This window comes from Diceros bicornis, chromosome 25 (genome assembly GCF_020826845.1).
Source record: "Diceros bicornis minor isolate mBicDic1 chromosome 25, mDicBic1.mat.cur, whole genome shotgun sequence".
NCBI lineage: Eukaryota > Metazoa > Chordata > Mammalia > Perissodactyla > Rhinocerotidae > Diceros > Diceros bicornis.
This window is the reverse complement of record NC_080764.1, coordinates 4289596-4310533: the sequence shown is the minus strand read 5'-3', so window position 1 is coordinate 4310533 and position 20938 is coordinate 4289596. Positions and strand designations below refer to the sequence as shown.

Here is a 20938-nt window from a genome sequence, read left to right as displayed (position 1 = left end):
GCTAACGCAGAGCCAGGGTGAGTTCTCACAGACCTTCACCGAGTTACTGGTGGAGTAAGTAATGCATGAGTACACTTTCTATGCCAGCCTTAGCTGAGCGTTAGAAATGGAAAATGGCATAGTAGAGATTGTGCCAGAAGTATGGATACAAAGATTAGCAAAACACGCTCCCTACCCTCAAGAAACACACGTAGTGGGAGACAGACATGAAAAGTTCCAACACCACGTATCATTAGGGCTCTGTCAGAACTGGGCCCAGGGTGCTGTGGGAGACCAGAGGAGAGTGTGCCAAGCCCCCCTTGGCTTCACAAAGTAAGAGCTCCTTATGCCATTAATAACTCATTTTAGCTAACCTCCCAAAATGGAAAATACCTTAGTGTGAAAGGTTATCAATTAATGTTAAAATTCTTCCAGTGTTTTCACCTGCCCTGTGTTTAGGTAACATAAAGCAGTAATAGAATTCTCTTTCTTCCTTTCTTTTCTTTTTGATTTCTTTTTTTTTTTTTTTTGAGGAAGATTAGCCCTGAGCTAACATCTGTTGCCAATCCTTCTCTTCTTGCTGAGGAAGATTGGCCCTGGGCTAACATCCATGCCCGTCTTCCTCTACTTTATATGTGGGACACCGCCACAGCGTGGCTTGGTAAGCGGTGCGTCGCTCCGCACCCGGGGGCCGAACCTGTAAACCCCGGGTCACCAAAGTGGAGTGCACAAACTTAACCACTACGCCACCGGCCGGCCTTGATTTCTGTTTTTTTCAATGTTTTGTAGTTTTCGTATACTCTGCTTCATGGTTCTCAAAGGAATATTTTGACTGACAAATGGTCAATTACTATGACCTAAAGATAGAATTTCGGCATTTTCCATTTGAGTCTCTGATATACAGGATGCAGTGCTAACATTTCAATTGGATGGGAAAGAAACAAATGCGTTTAGAGTCCCAGTAGACCTCAGGTGAAGGAGGAATGCCGGAATTACACAGAGCATCACGTCTTCGCAAGGACCAGGTCCGAGCTTTGCCTTTTCTCAACTCTCCATTCCTCTCCATCTCGCAGCTTGTGTGAAACTCTCTGTGCTAGGAAACTGAGGACCTATTTCAGTTCCGTTTGCATTTGCTCATCATTTCTTCAGTCGTTTTGTCTTGCCTCCTCAGCCAGGTTGGGAGCTGCTGAGAAAAGACATCGTTTGTTGTACCACTTTGTGGCTCCAGAGCACTTGTGGCCTAGGGCACAGTGACTGGCCCCGGTTTGCTCTTCTCGGTGAAGCAGGCTGTGGCAGTGTTACGTGGATGTTCGAGGTGGGGACTTCCCGTGGTATTTCTGCTCCCTGAGCTGAAGCCACAGCAATGGGGGAGAGCCCGGGAGCCAGAGCATGCCGGGAGCCGAGGGCAGGTGGGTCGGGTGTGTGCCCATGCAATCTCAGCCCTCTGCCTGGGGACATGTTCAAAGGGAGCCGTTCCTTATCTGCTCTATCTGGAAGCCAGAAAGGGCTGGTGTGTCCAGTGATCTGTGGAAAAGCCAGTCTGCTGGTCAGAGTTCGGGTGTTGCCTCACCCTGCGGAGGGATTTTAGCTCTTCGTGAACAGGAAGACCGATGTTTCTCTCAAGAAATCTCAGGTATTCTTTAAAAGCAACTGAAAAGTAAAATGATAAGATCTCAAAACATTCTAACCCCCTGAATGTAACGACAAGGAAACCAACATCGTTATGTCAAGGATCAGTTCCTCCTGTTCTGCGGCTCCTGGCTGGAAGATGGGATATCTGCAGGAAGAAAAGGCTGCTGTCTGCTTGCATTTTCCGTTGCAGTGCTGAGAATGCGATGGGGCAGGGGAGAAGGTGGTCACAGTCCCAGTGGTAACATGGCCTCTGCCCAGTTACCTGGTGTTTATTAGGCTGAACTTTATGGTTAACGCAGTACGTGAGTGACTGCAGTTTTAAACCTTTTGTTCATAATTTTAAAATATTCAAATATTTTAAGCAATGCTTACCCCATTATTTTGCTTGCCATTTGAGGAAATCTTTCTTCAGATATAACGCAGAATAAAATATGATAGAAAAATGCACAGATTCACAGCCTGATTTACACTGATAGATTATAGAGAAAGGAAGTCTTCAAATCCTCTGAAAGATTAATGATTCTCTTTTATTTTTCCTTGTGTGTTATTGTCAACTACGGTAATTTATTGTCAGAATGCCAAGCATGAGATGTGCATCTCACAAAACTATGTGGATTGTACCCATTTTTCATTTCTAAAGGAAACCAAACCATCCCTTCATCTTTGCACTTGTTACTGTTTACTTTAAGCAAAGCTGAAGAGTGAACATGTTTCACACAAGCACATTCCGTGGATTTGCTCTGGAATAGTGTTCTCACTCCACCAGAAGAGCCCAGCGTTCTGTGGTCGTGATGGGAGGGTAACTTGCGGTGAGCGCTGGCTGTTGGCGGCACACACCCTCTCTGGTCCTCTCTATGATGTGAGCCTTGGCTTCACTGCGACCATTTCAGATGGAAACAGTTCCAGAAGCTAAATGTCACCTCGTCGGCTTCATTGGGCGATGAGTGACTCTTTGGGCTCAGAGGGGCGGACCTGGAGCGGGGCATCAGGAAGGCAGAGATGGGAGGGCAGCTCAGGCAGGACCTGGGCGAAGGCGCAGAAAGGAAGCTGTGCGGGGAAGGGTGGACGAGGGGATAGCCCGGTGCTGCTGACTGCCATGGGCACAGGGGGACGGGGAGAGGGCGAGATCAGCGGGAGACACGTCCTGAGGGCCCTAACCTTGTGCTGAGGAGCCTGGGCTCTAGTCTGGAGGTCACAGGAAGTGGTTTCAGATGTTTGAGCAAGAACGGGAAGCCAACCAACATGGGAAGAACCGCTGTTTTGACTTGGTACCTGTGTCAGTTTGCTGGGGCCCCCATGACCAAGTCCCACAGACTGGGAGGCTTAAACAGCAAGAATTGATTTCCTCACAGTTCTGGAGGCTCAAGTCCGAGATCAGGGTGTCAGCAGTTCTGGTTTCTCCCACGGCCTCTCTCCGTGGCTTGCGGGTGGCCACCTTCTCACTGGGTCCTCACATGGTCATCCCTCTGTGCGTGTGCATCCTTGGTGTCTCTTTCTCTGGGTCCAGATTTCCTCTTCTTGTAAGGACCCCAGTCAGATTGGATTAGGGCCCTCTCTAAAGACTTCATTTTAGCATCATCACCTCTTTAAAGACCTTATCTCCAAATACAGCCACCTTCTGAGGTACTGGGGGTTAGGTCCCCAGCATATGAATTTTGGGTGGACACAGTTCAGCCCGTAACAGACCCACATAGAGAGTGTTCTTTCGTTTGCTGGTTGAAACAGTCTGGCTTTGTCAGGGACTCGCCTATTTAGATTTTTAAAACTCTACAATGTGTTTGTTACTGTACAATCAGTTTTTAGGAATGAATACCTACACGACTTACCCCATGGGTACAAGGGGAACATATAATGTTGCACCGTGTGTGTGTGCTGACTGCTTGTCCCTCCTGCTCTCCCCACCCCTCAGCCTGAGTCACATGGCCTGTTCGTTCTTAGGAGTTACCTACTGGCATGCTTCCATCCTGGGGCTTGCACTTGCTGTTCGTTTTGCTGGAACATTCTCCCCCAAGACATCGGCACAGCTCACTCCCTCTATTCTTCAGGTCTCTACTGTCCCTTACTCGGCAAGGCCTTCCTTGGCCTCCTGGTATAAAACAGTGTCCACTCCCCATCCACTGGTCCTGCATTATTGGATCACTGTCACACATTCCATAGGTGTCTTTGTTTATTTGCTCACTGCGTCCCCACCAGAAGGGGTGTTCCGGGGAGCAGGAACATTGTGTCTACTGCTGTTTTGTCCGCCTCAGACACAGTGGCTTGAGCTCAGCCCACAGTGTGCCCACAGTGGGAGAAGGAATGATTCTCAGCCTGCTCAGCTCTGGCTCCTTAAACGTTCTGTGTTTAGGGATTTTCATTTTCTTAGTGTGCTTATCAAGACTCAAGCCAAGAAAAGATGGTCAACAAGGCTGCTTTTTAGGTTATGGATTCAGATTATGAATTATGGATTCAGATATGTCTTCATCGATAAATGATGGTTGCATTCAAAGACAACCAGTGTTCTCTGCCCATTTCACTGATTGCTTCTCTCTCCTCCCAGTAGATTGGAGCTCAGTGGCGTGCCCAGCGCCATCTAATCACGATGGTGGACACAGAAAGCCCGATTTGTCCTCTCTCCCCACTCGAGGCTGATGATCTGGACAGCCCATTATCTGAAGGATTCCTACAAGAAATGGGAAACATCCAAGAGATTTCTCAATCCTTTGGTGAGGATAGTTCTGGAAGCTTTAGTTTAACAGAATACCACTATTTAGGAAGTGGTCCAGGATCGGATGGATCCGTTATTACAGGTAAGCATGCTGTTTCCTAGAAAGCTTTATTTAGAAGCTTTCTTTCCACAGAGAAATGTTGTTTCCACAGAGAAAATTGTTCTCTGTAGCGGGACAAGAAGTGATGTCTTTCTGCAGTGAAATCTTAGACATGATAAAGCATTCCATCCAGTGCCACTGGGCCTTGAAGCTTTTAAGGTGTATCTTGCTTCTCATAGTATGCCTTATTTCAAAAGCTATGCACAAATCATATAATGCTTGACATTCAGTTAAAGTAGTCGGCCGCATTTAAAAAATGCTGTGAGTTTATATTTCTTAAAAGTAGAGACTCCTATTGTAATGAAAATGACTCTCTTTTCTCTGGAAATGTATATGAACCATCTTCCTCCTTCCTGCATTGCATTAAGAACTACATCAGGTTTCAGGCAAGGTGGATACAAAGAAATAAAGCGTGGGGTCTACTTAGGTGACCTGTGGTATCATAGAAAAAGAAGAAATCATGAAACAGTTCACCCTTCTAAGCACCAGTTAAGCCAACCCAGGATAACGTGGTATAAACTGCACTTCCCTCAATTTGATGGAAGCTCCGTCTGGGGTGGACTTGACTCCACGAGGCTTCTTGGCAGAAGAGGGTCTTGGGTCGGGACTGAAGAAGTTGAATTGGGATTAGCCGGGAGGAGGAGCTGTGGTTGGTAACGAGGTGTGCGTTTGGTTTTCCACTCTGAGTGTGGAATGGGGGACTCGGAATAGAGAGAAGCTTCTCCCTGGCAATGCTTGGTGGAAGGTCTCTGTTCCTTCCCTCCCACAGCGCCCCTTGTGTCGAGTTCATGGCCTGGAGCACGTTTCTGCCAACTGTCTTCTCACTTGCTCCCACTCCACAAAGATCATTTTAGTGACCGTGTGCTGACTAGTGATGGGTGAAGGGAGCGTTTACACTCTGCCGGAAGTGGTGTCCACGATAAATGCTGTGTGGAGAGAGCATTTGAAAGTGCATGTGCTCTGAAATCCTGCAAGCCCACGGGGAACAGATAGTATGCATTGCAGCCGTATTCGCAATAGCAGAGATTGGGAAACAAGGAAATGGCTAAATTGTGGGAGGTTCCTACTTTAGGATACTTTATAGTAATTTAAAAGGATGAACTAGCTCTACCTGTGTTAATAGGAATCCATCTAAAAAGCAACATTGAATGAAAATAAACAAGCTTGAGGACATATGCAGTGTGATTCAGTTCTTGTGAAATCTCCAACAGCAGGCAGTGCAGGATGCCCTTGGGGCACGTGGACGCATACCACAGAGCGTGCTCCAGCTTACCATCTCAGGCAGCTCCCGAGAGAGAGGGAGGTGGGACTGGGGAGGGGTCCTATGGGGACTTGAACTCTCTCCAGCTTGTACATTTAACAAAGGACATGAAGCAGGGGATAAAACATTACCATTTGTAAATCTGGGTGGTGGGTATTATACTGTGTATTTTTCTATACGTTGGAAATACTTTAAGAAAAATTAAAACAGTGGGAAAGAGCATTCCTGGCAGAAGAAGAAAGCAGCATGTGCCGAGGCTCACGTAATCCTCATCAACACTCTGTGAGAAAGATCAGTGTCGTTGTTTTACAAAGATGGGAATAAACTCAGAGAAATTAGGTAACTTGGCCCGGTCACGCAGCTAGAATGAGAGACTGCCGAGACTCGACCCCATGCTTCCCAGCTGTCTCTAAAGCCATGCTCTTTAGCATGAACGTCCCCTTTGGAAGCCAGCAATGTTCTCAGCTCAGTAAATCAGGAATTGCGCCATTCACATGAGACTCTAAGGGGATGATGGGTTAGTGGGCTCTGGGGACCTTCGTGGCCGGGCAGCCTTTGTAGTGACTCCGACAAATCTTTAAAAGTAGTTCAAGTTTTGACTCCCTTTCTCATGACACGTTACAGAGGGGATGAGCTTTGGGGGAAAGGAGCAAGCATGCAGGGTGATGGCAGCTTCCAGAAACAGTGGGGGAAGGGAGCAAGGAAAAGCCTCCGAGGTGTGGGACTGCCTCGAGGAGCCCAGGCAGGTGATCTTGCACTAGTGACAGTAATAGTGACAGCCCAGGCTGCCGAGCGCTGAGTGAGCCACTGCACACACCTTGTCTCACTGAATCCCAAGAGCGACGTTTTGAGTTCATTGTTATGTTTAATGAATGAGGAAAGGAAGCAGGCCCCAGGACATTGGGATGTGCTGGAGATCAAAAGCCAGCTCTTAACCCCTCAGAATGGGTCCTTTACTCACCACATCACAGCCATACCGCGTGCTGGTCAGTTGTTTTCTTATATTGACCATTTGTAGTTCTATTGACTGTTTATCAGAAGATTGTTATTTTTTTTCTTTATCTGAATTTTAGAAGACTTATCTATTTTTGTTCATTTGGTTTTGTTTTTTTTTTTTGGTTTTTTTTTTCTTAAGAAAGGCAGTTTTTTTCCCCTTCTTTGGAAAAAATATAGTCCAATCTATAATGAAAGAATTCAGGGGTGCGCTTTTTTCTTTGGGTCATCCACACCCTAGAGGTTGTTCTGAAATAGAGAATTTGTGTGAATGGGGTGGGTGTGCAATTGTAAAACCTCTGGGGAGTTCTGTCCCAGTAGTGGACGGGAAGAGTGTGGAGACACCCTCCTGCCTCCTCCAGGATAACTCCATGGACCAGCTCCTCTGCCTGGGTTTTCTCTCTCCCAACTCCTCGCCCTCAGACAGGAGGAATCTGAAATTACATTCTTCTAACTTAATTCGAGGTTCCTTTTGTAAAACTAGCATCTTTTAGCCCATTGTCAAGAACTACAATCTACAATATATTTCTAACTCTTCTGAAAGTTCTGACACAGATAAGACTTGGAAATTTCATGTAAACCAGGTGGTCTGTGAAGTTCATGGGAGGCCACATATGACCAACTCCACAGGCCACAGGCATGTCCCATCTAAATAAATTAAGGACAAGGGTTTAGGGGGAGAGTGAGTTCCAAACTGGTCTTTAACCAATTCCAGGGAGCTTTATGGCAAAAAGAAAAAAAGGGAACTTACAAAAAGTGACCACATTGAAGTATAGTGGACACACATCCTTGACTTTTGGCCACTGGCCTTTAAGGTGGTGGGTGGGTGATCATCCACTTTTACTTCCCTCCAGCTTCCCCTTGCTATTCTTTTTTTTTTTTTTTTTGGTGAGGAAGATCAGCCCTGAGCTAACATCTGTTTTCAATCCTTCTCTTTTTGCTGAGGAAGACTGGTCCTGGGCTAACAGTCATCCCCATGTTCCTCTATTTTATATGTGGGACACCGCCACAGCATGGCTTGATAAGCAGTGTGTTGGTCTGTGCCCAGGATCCGAACCTGTGAACCCCCAGCCGCTGAAGCAGAGCGCTCAAACTTAACCACTGCGGCACCAGGCCGGCCCCCATCTCACTGCTGCTGTTATTCATCCTTTGGTCATTTGGAATCATCTCATAATTCTTAAAATCATGCTTTGTTTCCTTCACAAGTTTTTCAATGTTATTGTTACTAGCTAATTTGAGACATAAGGTTATTTCTTATTTGTAAACTAGATTTTTCATCTTTGTATCTGAGCCTTTGGGTGATAGTTCTAAATTATGTAAATTGTTCATATGGAAGGGCCATATATATAAAGTGTGTTCACTTCGAACTTTCCTCTAGGAGACCAGATGGCTGAGGCTGCTTGCTCAGCCAATCTATCTTTTTCCCCTAACTTTTCTTAGGAGCCTTATTGACAGACAATAAACTGCACATATTTAAAGTGTACAATTTGATGTACACACACACACATTTTTGCATGTGAAACCATCACCACAATCAAAATAGTGACCAGACCCCAAAATTTACTTGTGCCCTTTTGTAATCTCTCTTCTCCCCCCCATGCCTCCTCCCTCCTCTAGTAACAACTGACCTGCTTTCTATCATTATACATCCGTGTGTATTTCCTAGAATTTTATATAAATGGAATCATATAGTGTGTACTCTTTAGTCTGGCTTCTTTCACTCAGCAAACTTACTCTGAGATTCAGCCGCACTGTAGCACGTATGAGTAGTTCATGTTGTTTTATCCACTGTGTGGCTATGCCACTGTTTGTTTGTGCATATGCACCCATCCGTGTGGCTGGACGGTGGATTTGTTTCCAGGTTCTGGCTGGTACAAAGAGAGCTGCTGTGAGCATTCGTGTCCCGGTCACTGTGTGGACACGTGCTCTCACTTCTCTGGGTAACGCCCAGGGGTGGAGTGGCTGGGACATGCAGTAGATGTTTGTGTAACTACTTAAGAAACTGCCAAAATCTTTTCCAAAGTGCTGTCCCGTTTTGTGTTCCCACCAGCAGTGTGTGCGAGCCCAGTTCCTCCACGCCCTCATTACCGTCAGATATGACGGCTTTGGAGTCTTAGCCGTTCTAGAAGGTGTGCCGTGTCTCGTGGTGGTGGTTTGTTTGCATTTCCCTGAGGCCTAATGATGTGCACCATCTTTTCATATGTTTTTTGGCCATATACCTTCTTTGGTGGCATTTCTGTTCAGATCTTTTGCCCATGTTTAAATTGAGTTGTTTTTTTACTATTGACTGTTGCAAGATATTTATAGATTCTGGGTACAAGTATTTTATCAGATATGTGATTTATAAATATTTTCTCCCAGTCTGTGTCTGGTCTTTTCTTTCACTGGTTTTGGTATCAGACTAATCCTGGCCTCATGGAATGAGTTAGGATGTATTTCCTCCTCTTCAGTTTTCTGGAAATACTTCTGTAGAATTGATACTCTTTCTTCCTTAAATGCATTTCACAGATTTCACAGATGAAGCTATGTTCTTTTTTTTTCAGTCTTATTTCTCTCTCTGTTTCATTTTGGGTAGTTTCTTTTGCCGTGTCTTCAGGTTTACTGGTCTTTTCTTCTGCAATGTCTAATCTGGTCCTAATCCCATCCAGTGTATTTTTCATATCAGATATTGTAGTTTCCATCACTAGAATTATGATTTGGTTTTTTTTTCACTCCCAGTCTCTACCTAACATGTTTAGTCTTTCATCTAGCTTCCTGAACATTTAGAATACAGTCATAACAACTTTTTAAATGTCTTGTCTACAAATTCTATCATCGGTGTCATTTCCACATCAGTTTCAGGTCATTGATTTTTCTCTATATCGTGAGTCATGTTTTTCTGCTTCTTTGCGTGTTTTGTAATTTTTTTTATTGGATACCATACATTGAGAGCTTTGTTGGTGATGGATATTTTTGTATTCCCGTAAATATTTTTGAGTTTTGTTCTGGGACGCATTTAAGTTACTTGAAAAATGATCCTCTCGGGTCTTGTTTTTAAGCTTTGTTAGATGGGACCATAGCAGTGTTGATTCTAGAGGTAATTTTGCCCCACTACTGAAGCAAAACCCTTTTGAGTACTTTACCCAATGCCCTATGAATTCTGAGATTTTCTACTCTGTGTGGTGGGAACAGGACATATCCAGCCCCACGTGAGTCCCGGGTATTGTTCCCTCTAATCATTTTATGTTGCTACAGGAGTGTCTTTTCTTTGAGGCTCTTGCAGCTGACAGAGCAAAGACATATATGTGTATATCCTAACCAGTGTATATACACATAATCTGTAAATATTTCTATATGTAGCCGTCTGTATCTATATTAAGGTAAACATGAGTTCATACTGACGTCTGCAACTGTGATCCATTACCACATGGATCATTCTAGACTTCTCTTGCTTAACTGTAAGCTCACACTCCAATAGTAAGAAACCTGGCTGCTGCCATCCACCATTCATTTGATTAATTGTTCATTTCTGGAGTACACGTACAGTGGTGCACCAGTGGCCCTCTGGGAAGCAACTTGATCAGCTCACATCCAGTGCTTACGTGCTGTTCCTTTTGCCCTTAGTCTTACAGATGCCACTCATTTCCAAGGTCACTCAGGGCAGCACCTTCTTCCCACCTCCATCCAGTGAGGTTGTTTCATATATTTGTAATACAGTTAGGTTGTTTTGTCACATTCTGCATTCCATCCTAGAATCCTAGCTCTCCTAAATTATCTTTGTTTTATTTGTACAGATTAAGATTTACTAGTACTGTAAAGTTCTGTGGGTTTTGACAAATGCATAGTGTCATGTATTCACCACTACGTTTTCATATGAATAGTTTCACCACCTCCAAAAACCCGTGCTTCACCTGTTCAACCCTGCCTCCCCCACCCCCACCCAGCAACTGATCTTGTTACCATTCTGCCTTTCCCAGATATCACGTATTTAGAATCATACAGTAGATAGCCTTTTCAGACTGGCTTTTTGTTTATCCATTCACCTATTAAAGGGCATCTTGGTTGCTTCTAATTTTTAGCAGTGAAGAATGAAGCTGCTATAAATATTCTTATAAGTTTGTGTGGACATAGTTTTCAAATCACTTGGGTAAATATCTAGGAGTGTAATTCCTATAAGATTGTTTTGCTTCATAAGAAACTGCCAACAGTCTTCCGAAGTGGCTGTATTATTTCCATTCCCACAGGCAAGACATGAGAGTTCCCGTTGCTCCACATCCTTGCCAGCAGGTGGTGTTGCCAGTTTTTTTGGATTTTAGCCATTATAATAGGTTTGCAGTGCTGCCTCATTACTGTTTTAATTCACATTTTCCTAATGAGCAGTGATGTGGAGCATCTTTTCAGATGCTTACTTGCTATCTGTATATCTTCTTCAGTGAGGTGTCTATTCAGATCTTTTGGCCATTATTGAGTTGTGTGTTTTACTATTGTTGAGTTTTAAGACTTCTTTGTATATTTTGGTAACAAATCTTTTATCAGATGTGTTTTGCAAGTATTTTCTCCCAGTCTGTCTTGTCTTTTCATTTCCTTAACAGTCTCTTGCAGAGCAGAAGTTTTTAATTTTAAGAAAGTCCAATTTATTTTTTTCTTTCATGGGTTATGCTTCCGACGTTGCACACGTGGATTTTTATACCGTATTCTGGTGCAATTGACAAAAGTTAACAATTGCAAAAGAGCTGGAAGGAAGCAAACAAATTAATGAGTTCTGTGTAGGACACGTCCAGTGTGGAGGGTTTGGGGAGCCCTGGGGGCAGAGGTATCTGTGAGATAGCCAGACGTGTGGGTCCAGAGCCCAGGGACACCTCACCAAGAGCTTTGGGGATGCCAGTGCAATGGCGCTTGTCTGAGCACAGAGCGGGTGGGACAGCCCAGGATAGGGGCTGACTCGGGATGGGAGCTCTGCCCACTAGCTGATACCTCCTCACTAGATGCCTCACATGCCACATCACATCCTCATAAAGCTGATTTAGACGTAGGGTGGGGAGGCCTTGACTGTTTGTAAATCCTGCATCTTCTGTTCTTAGATACCCTTTCACCAGCTTCCAGTCCCTCTTCAGTCACTTATCCTGTGGTTCCTCCTGGCGCCGATGAATCTTCCAGTGCAGCACTGAACATCGAATGTAGAATCTGTGGGGACAGAGCCTCAGGCTACCATTACGGAGTTCATGCCTGTGAAGGCTGCAAGGTACCTGGACCCTGGAGGAGGAGCAAGGTGGCCGGTTTCAGGGACTATGTGCGGTTCCTTTTGCTCATACACAAATGTTTGTCATTGCAAAAAACATCTGCAAAAAATCATAGATAAGGAACTGACCTAAATAATAGATTAATTTCTCTCTTCAGAGAGTCTATGACAGATTGCTGGACTGTACTTTGTAAATAACTTGAAGAAGTGTGTTCTTTAAAAGAAAAGAAACCACCTTAAGAATGACCCTTTTATTTGAATATGGGGTCAAAGAGTTTTGCCCACTTTCTCTCTCCATCCTCGCCAGAAGGTCAGGCAGGGGAGTGGTTCTCCTGGCCATCAGAGATGTCGGGCGTCTTGCTCAGGATCCCACAGCACACGCCAGGTGAGGACCAGACCCTGTGCTGTTTCCTCCCGCAGCTGCTCTTGACTCCCCCAGCAGCCTCTTTCTGCGCGTCAGGGGTCTCTCCACCCAAACCACGAGCACCTTTGTGCACAGCCTCATTCTCATGCCGGCTCTACTGGACCTCTCAATATACGTGCCCAGGGCCAGCAGCACAGGAGGTCAGGCGTGGCCTCCAGCATTCTGCCCGCTGGATCACTGGCCCTCCCGTGACTCTCCAGCATGATGAGAAGGACCACAGTATTGTTACCCCGAGGCTCCCCTGAATCATTGCATACTTTTAGAATTATGTATACATTCTCAAGTTTGGCACTTCATGGACATGATACATGCGAGATCCAGTAACCTGAATGTTTGGTTAAAATCAGAAATCTCCTTTCCTTGTGCATGCTGGAAGTGTTTAGTAACTTTTGGAAAATGCCACAGCCTTTAATGGCATATCACACAATCTGCATTCTTGAAACACCGGCATTCTGCCCCGAGTCAGGCCTGGCCTTGGAGGCCTGGTCCCCAGGCAGAGTGGACCGTGTTAGCCGGGACGCCTCTGTATCCTGACATTTAAAATCCTCTCTTCTCACCTTCCTCATCATCCCATATGTTCTTTGTCCATCCTACTTTACAAACCTAGATAACTGATCAAGTGAAGATATCAACCTTCCCCTTATATTCCCCAAGAGATGGCTGTCCCCTGTCATGCAGGCCAGTCAGACCTACCACATGAGACATATGGAAAATGACTGGAAATCAAAGAGAAAAAAAGAACCCAACGCAGATGGAATCTCCTTCCCAAGTTAGAAAAACATGTACCTTTGAAAAAGCTACTTGTAGGGGCTGGGCCCAGTGGCGTGGTGGTGAAGTTCGTGTGCTCCGCTTCAGCAGCCCAGGGTTCACGGGGTGGATCCCTGGCGCGGATCCCCGGCGCAGACCTACACCACTCATCAAGCCATGCTGTGGCAGCGTCCCACATACAAAATAGAGGAGGACGGGCACAGATGTGAGCTCAGGGCTGCTCTTCCTCACCTAAATAAATAAATAAACAAGCTACTTATAAAGTAGGCTTTTCTGCAGGGCCATGGTTTTGTTATTTTTGGTTAGCTTTATCTTGTGTGCTAAATAGTAAAGTTGTTTCTTACTGGGTAAAGTTTAAAATGCTTTTACAAAGCAAAAAAATTGTTTACAAAGAGCTGGCTTCCTTTTATTATATTTTATTATAATTTTTGTCTTTTAGGGAGTTAATATTCTCTTACAAAAATGCTTAGAAAGTTTTTAGTCACATCTATGGATATATCATACAAGAGGAAAAAGTTACATTTGTATAAACCTTAACAGGGCTGAGTAACTCTTCAGGAGTCTGTAATTGTGTTTTCCTAAGCCAGATGAGGACATTTTGAAATTATTTGAATTTGCCTCATTTTATTGCTTTTCATTTTACATGTTATGAAATTTAAAATTTTCAATTTGTCCCAATTATATCAGACTTTTTAGAAGAGCTATTTCTGTAAACCTAGTTCATTTTGAAAGAGACAATCAATGAACAATAAGAACTGTGAATAAAGCAACGGCATTGATTTACTAGTGGTTCATACTCTTCAATAAACTTTATATTCATCTCACAGGGTTTCTTCCGGCGAACCATTCGACTGAAGCTGGTGTATGACAAATGTGAACGTAGCTGCAAGATTCAGAAAAAGAATCGAAATAAGTGCCAATATTGTCGTTTTCACAAGTGCCTGTCAGTTGGGATGTCCCATAATGGTAGGTAAGGTTGTCTATTGCATTTTCCCAGTCCATTCCTCAGTTTACCTTCCTTGTTGAGTTGAGATGGACTGTATTTTGAATGAATGCTGCAACATTTAATACCCAGATTATTTTGTAACCATAATAGCCTAAGAAAATAAAAGTCTCAAACAGCTGAGATTCAGCAGAGCACGTGGGATGACTGTTAGAACCTTTGAATGATAAGACGTTGATATAAGATTGTAACACCAACTGGAAGTCACTTTGGGATGTCTGAATGTTCATATCATACATATGAAGCTTGTGCCGTTTTGAACATTTTACCATACTGTGAATTTAATTATATTCAGTCTTACTCTAATGTTAGAACATGCTAATTACTACATGAAGGTAAATTTAAAATAACTAGTTCATAAGAGGTGTATGTCTACCTTCTGGAAAAAGAAAAAGGTATTATAGAAACTCATTGCTCACCTTCATCTCCTTGACCTAAAGGATTGATAATGGGAGTAAGCAACCTTAAGCCCTTCCTGCTGATGAAATGAGTCATAGTGTTACCTTTTATTTTAACCTTTTTAAAAAGTCCAGGATTTATGGAGTTTGAGTTTTATTTTCATCTCTCTAAAGTAGAAAGTTGAATATTATTGAGGAGAGGATTTTAACTTAGCTGCAAATTTTCATTCATAGTTTAGTTCATGGTGTGAACTTTTCGTTCCGCTATTCATCATTATTCCATGCTGTGTTGTTCGTTTCTGTTTGTTTTCCATTATTCCATTCTCTCCCCCGCCCCCCAGCAATTCGTTTTGGACGAATGCCAAGATCTGAAAAAGCAAAATTGAAAGCAGAAATTCTGACATGTGAACATGACGTAGAAGACTCTGAAACTGCAGATCTCAAGTCTCTGGCCAAGAGAATTTACGAGGCCTACCTGAAGAACTTCAACATGAACAAGGTCAAAGCTCGAGTCATCCTTGCAGGGAAAGCCAACAACAATCCAGTAGGTGTTCTTGCTGCTGTTTATTGCGAGTCTGAAGTGTTCCGTTGGCAACATGTCAACTAGGGTCGTAGACAAGGATTGAGGAAACGTATGAAATGTTCAGAAAATAATATTTATCCCCAAGGCAAACCAAAGTCAATGGAATGGAAACATTTCACTTAGAGACTCTAAAATGTAGCTTAACAACAACTCCTGTCTTCTGGGTTTGAGCCACCTCAAAGCTCCTAGCAACCAAGTTATTATAATTACCATGTAATTAATACACCAAAAAAAAATCTCATTAATAGCTTACCAGATTCTAGAGTCGTTTCTTAAGTACATTTTTTAAAAATCCCTATTTTAATGCCACAAAATGAAACCATTCACTTCACACTCAAAACTCGCCTTTGCATCCTTTCTCCTAAAACTGCTCCGTCCTCCCCCGTCCCATCCCATAGGCCCCCCACACACCTTCTTTTCTTCAATGAGAAGGCAGTGACGTCTCAGGGCTTGGAAAGGGCCATTTGTTTACAGAAACTTCATTGTCTTTTTGGACAGTTCTGGACCTTTTGAATAGCAACGATGAGGGCCCCTGGTGGACCCCCCACACTTCATCACCACCTAGCCTAGTGTCATCCTGCCCCCACCTCCCAGTTACCTAAGTCTTTGTCTCCATTACAGAACTAATCTCAGAGCTACCTTCAAAGAGGGGGACAGCTGAGGTTGGCAAATAAAGATACTTTGCCTTTTTGCTGTGAACATGGTGAAACAGGTTTAATTTGTACTAATGAATAGCTTGAAGCAATCCTTATTGGGAATTATGAGCTGGAATTTTTAGTCACAGGAAAATAAAGTGTTTCACAAGCTACTTACTTTCATGAACAAACCAAACCTCTTTTTTACTGCATCTCTTAATTCTTCAGTGAATTCTCCAGTTAAATAGGCTGAGACGTTTCAGCAGAGTTCAGGCAAACTCTGTGAAGTTGGTAAAGCCACACCCACGCTGGGCGGCCCTGAGGCTCTTACAAATTAGACCCTTTCTGGATCACAGGGGTGAAGACAAAGTAACTCTAACTTTGAATTTCAATCCTGGAAATGATTAGTATAGCCCCAAATTAGAATAACCAAGAATTTTGGTCTCTTTTAGATCTTTCTGAGCGCTTCTATTTCTCCAATGGATTTTCAGAATTTAAAGCCAACTTAAAAGTCATCATTACTCTTAACCAAACACTCTTGGTTAATATTAATTTGATTCCCATGGAGTATCCTTCACACTTCACTGAGATCCACATGCTCTTAGAAGGAGCCCTGTCACCCTTGGCCAGTGGTGATGAAATCTGGGCAGTTGAGGACTCTCCCACACAGTTCCTCTCAGAGAGGAATCTGTATTTTGGTAGTCTAGGATTGCGCTTCACTGTATCAGAAAGACAGAATTCAGTGTACTGCTAAGCGTCAATGCCTGCCTTGGCCCACACCTCCAAACCAGAGCACCACAGGGTTCCGCTTGAAAGGAAATGTCCGGGGGTCACTCCTGCATTTGATTGCACTGTTGCTCCAAGCCAAGCTCACTTCCCACCATGTCCTCTGTGTGTCGGAGGTGTGGCTCTCCTCCTGCCTCCTCACCCAGCCCAGTGTGCCCCAGAGCTCCGAGCTCCCAATAGGGGCAACAGTCTCTGCTGTTCTATCTGGGTTCAGTCTGGACGAAGAGCCAACAGGCAGGACACCCCCTGCCACTGCTGGAATCTCTTCACAGAGCCCCAGTTTTGTCACTGCAGGGGACATCAGGACCACAGCCTGCATCTCTTACGTGGTTTAGAAAGCAGTTCAGTCTACTGGTGGGAAGTGTGTTGGGGAGACCAAGCTTTGGCCCTGACCTATTCACCTTGACCTGTGCTCACCACTCAATAACCTTTTCAGAAAAGTTCCGACCTGGGATGATGTGACAGCCCTCATTGATGCTCTGTGACATGGAATTGGTCAGAGAAGCGGAGTCTGTTTCTCAAACATCCAAGTCTGCAGGGTTGGGGTGCTTTGGAGAGGATGTATCTAATGTTAACACTGCAGAAAGGGGCGCCAACCCCAGAGGGTGTGTTGCAGGGGCAGGGGGACATGAATTTGTCTAGGCTGTAAACAGATGTATTCACGCAACCATGAAGAACATGAGCTTGTGTAGGAGGATGGGCACTGTCCCCGGAGCAGGATGGGGCTGCTTTGCCATCAGCTCAGGGCTGGGCTCGCTTCCCAGCCGGCCTAGGAGCAGCTTCCTCCTGCAGGGACTGCTGGCGCAGGGGCATGTGCGCTCCTGAACTCTCACCCAGACTTGGCCCTAAGATGTCTGAAACCTTGATGGAGAAAGATAGGTGCTGGACAGACTTTTTTTTTTAATTTTTTTTTTTTTTACTTTATTTATTTATCTATTCCCCCCAAAGCTCCAGTAGATAGTTGTATGTCATAGTTGCACATCCTTCCAGCTGCTGCATGTGGGACGCGGCCCCAGCATGGCCGGAGAAGCGGTGCGTTGGTGCGCCGCCTGGGATCCGAACCCGGGTCGCCAGCAGCAGAGCACGCGCACTTAGCCGCTAAGCCACGGGGCCGGCCCTGGACAGACTTGTAATTTGAAAGCAGGGCTCTGGTTTGCTAGAAGGGGGGAGCTGAATTTATCCTTGCAGTAGACCATTTCTTTGTTCTGTGAAAACCACTTCTGTGGCCTGTAGATCAGATAAAGCAAAGACTGTGGCTGACCTGGAACCAGTTAGGGTGCTGAGTAGACCAGGAGGGGGAACCTGTGGGGTTGGCGGGGCGGGGGGGATGGAGGGGGTGGGATGGAGTGTGGGGGTGGAGAGAGGGTCTCAGGAGGAGGAAGGGAGCTACCATAGATTCAGTCACTTTAGGGAAAAATGGGTTTTAGCTGAAGGAAGGGGGGTGATGGGATACATAGCAAATGTCTGTTTTTATCTGGACATAGGCTGGTTTGAGACCCTGAGATTTCAGAACTGTGGGCCAGAAAATGACCAGGGCCTTTAGTTATCCAGTCAGAGCCTGTCAGGGGACTTGCTGCCCCTTGATTTGAGGGTAACAGGGACAAAAGCAGAGCTGAGGAACAGGGAGAACAGTAGTCTCCTTTGAGCATTGCTTCCAAAAGAAGCACTTTTCAACAGTGCCTTAAAAAGATAATGTGTTGATCTGTGAGGTGTTAAAAATGTCACAGAGGCCGGCCCAGTGGTGTAGTAGTTAGGTTCATGTGCTCTGCTTTGGCAGCCCAGGTTTGGATCCCAGGCACGGACCTACACACCGCTCATCAGGCCAGGCTGTGGCAGCAACCCGCGTACAAAATACAGGAAGATTGGCACAGATGTTAGCTCAAGGACAATCTTCCTCACCAAAAAAAAAAAATGTCCTGAAAAGACTTTTGAGCAGGCAGCCTGCAAATGAGACTGTGAGGAGCTTTGAAGTCAGCCTCTTGCTTACAGTGTTTGCTTCCCTCAGGGGAACCAAGGGCTCAGGCCCCAACTCGCACACACACGCACACTCACACACACTCGCACACTCGCACACACACTCACTCTCGATCAAGCTCAGCTGCTTCTGGTTCTAGAAGCTAGCTGTGCCTCTGAAAAATGAATGAGAGTGTTTAGTTAAAAAAAAAAAGCCAACTCGTAGTGCTAACTATTTAGATTTTAGCAATTCAAAGCATAAGGTGACAATAAGACACTACTGCTACTTTTTAAATCTAACAAACAAATCAGAACTTTATTCACTTCAAATGAAGGGGACAGCATATGTTTATTTCAGAGATTCCCGTATTGCTCAAAATTGTCAGGAATTACCTTTAGAGTCTTTATTTATTTATTTGGTGAGGAACATTGGCCCTGAGCTAACATCTGTGCCAATCTTCCTCTGTTTTGTATGTGGGACGCCGCCACAGCACGGCTGGATGAGCAGTGTGCATGTCCGCGCCTGGGATCTGAACCCATGAACCCCAGGCCGCCGAAGCAGAGCATGCAAACTTAACCACTATGCCACCAGGCCGGCCCCTCTTTAGAATCTTTATATATCTTCAGTTATGGAAAATCTTTACCCTCTGAGAATATAATTGAATTTTAGACAAAACCATGAATCATTTGCAGTCAGTCTGGTATGCAAACTGGGATAAAACAGAGTAAAAAGTCTTGTTTGAAAAAAAAATAAATGAAGCAAGGAGACTAACTTTTTACATGTGGCTGACACCAGGTTCTAAAACTAGTTTTGAAAGAGGAATTCCAACATTATTCTCAACATGGCCATATCTTTGGGATAAGGGGCCTCCCAGGCACCATCCTGGAGCAGCACTGCCCCTTCTAATGGATGTTGCCTTGCACCACATTGTGGGGTTTTGCCTCCTGTGTTATGTTGAAATATTATACATACTACTTAAGTTGTCTTTAGATACTTAATATTTTATCCTGTTTCTAGAAATGTGTAGTAAAACCTAACCAAAAGCTTATTAAATAATTTCATCCAAAGCAATTCTACCAATAATTCACAATTAAATTTTTCCTAAAAGATGGTGCTGCTCAACTTTTCATAGAAAGTGCTGTTGAAATGTATTTTGGAGGTGAATTCTTGTAACATCATTAACACACATAGAACACCGTCAGGTGTGAGCAAGAGTAACATACGTCGGTTAGGGGAGCCTCCCTGTCTCGGCGTGTGGTGATTTGAGGGGAAGCTGGGCGGCTTTCTGCCTCGTGCCGTTTAAGATCTTTACAACGTGCTTTATTTATTTGAACTGACCCCCTGTAATGTCAGATATATTCCTATTCAAACTTGAGTATAGAAGGCACATCCCAAAATTAAATATAAGCTGCATGGATTTTTTAAATAGTCTTATCAAGAGTGTTTATCAATGAAGTCTGGCAAATTTTCAAGTGTTTTAGTATACAATTTCTCTTAGCTTTAAGAAACTTTGTTATTTTGAATTCAGATGGTTTCTGATTTTGCCTGTACATGAGGACTGCCTTCTCAAATCAAAGTGATAATTTTATAAAAATGCCATGAAATATTTGTTACCGTTTAAGTCCCCGTTTATGTCCCGGTTTATGAGAGTATGTTTCACATAAAACTAGTCTCGGGCCGGCTTCATTGGCGTGCATCCTGTTTCACGAGTCCCCCTGCTTAGAAGGGCCCCACACTGGGGTTTAAATGGTCTGCTGTTGCTGTCTTGAAATTCTTGATCATTTTTTAACAAAGGGCCCTACATTTTCATTTTGCACTGGGCCCTGCAAATTATCTAGCCAGACCTGCATTAGTCCTATGAGATGCTCTACCAAAAAGAAATAAATAAAATAAATGTTCTGTAATCAAACACCTTGGGAACCACTGCTTACCCTGGCCCCATTCTTGAAGATTCACAGTGCACACTCCTTACATTAAAGACTCTAGGAGGCCCTAAGCGCGTTTAACTCAGTGCTTCTCAAATTTTTTTCACCATGGAACTCTTTTTTTTCAATTTAATACCTTTATTTCTGCTGAATGTACTTTTAAAAAGCCAGTGATTTGAATAAAGTCAAGGTGGCCTAATGGTATATTTTCTTGAATTGAGGGAATATTGCCATCTATCCTTTAGAAACATTTCTCTAGTCCATCTTATAAATGTTAATTTCTTAAATCGGAGCTCCAACTTCCTGTGAAGCAGAACTGCCCCCAGAGTTTCCCCAAACAATGGTAATCTGGCTTGCTTCTAAGGTCTTTGGAGAGAGATAGTTTTAGTCTTCCTTAATCAGACTTGGGATATTTAGAAGTTTGGCTTTGAATTTTGTATTTAGAATATTTTCACTCATTTGTGGGTAATTTAAAAAATATCCCCTCTCCTCAGATGTGGAATCAGATTGTTTTGTCCAACACTTATTGCAAATTCTAATTCTGTTTAAACATTTCAAAGACAATCCATGGG

At 44.0% G+C, this 20938-nt stretch overlaps 1 protein-coding gene across 2 annotated transcripts in view; it reads left to right on the top strand.

Annotated features, from left to right (window-relative positions):
* PPARA (peroxisome proliferator activated receptor alpha) overlaps positions 1-20938 on the top strand; it is a 60559-nt gene that overhangs the window by 34506 nt on the left and 5115 nt on the right. Inside the window, exons 2-5 of one of the 2 annotated variants that reach the window (XM_058568143.1) lie at positions 4154-4400; positions 11733-11893; positions 13910-14048; positions 14825-15027. In XM_058568143.1, the coding sequence (XP_058424126.1) occupies positions 4193-4400; positions 11733-11893; positions 13910-14048; positions 14825-15027 (711 nt within the window). In that variant the 5' untranslated portion in view covers positions 4154-4192. Of the gene's footprint in view, positions 1-4153; positions 4401-11732; positions 11894-13909; positions 14049-14824; positions 15028-20938 lie in introns of those variants that run through there. The other variant, XM_058568144.1, reaches the window with a different exon arrangement.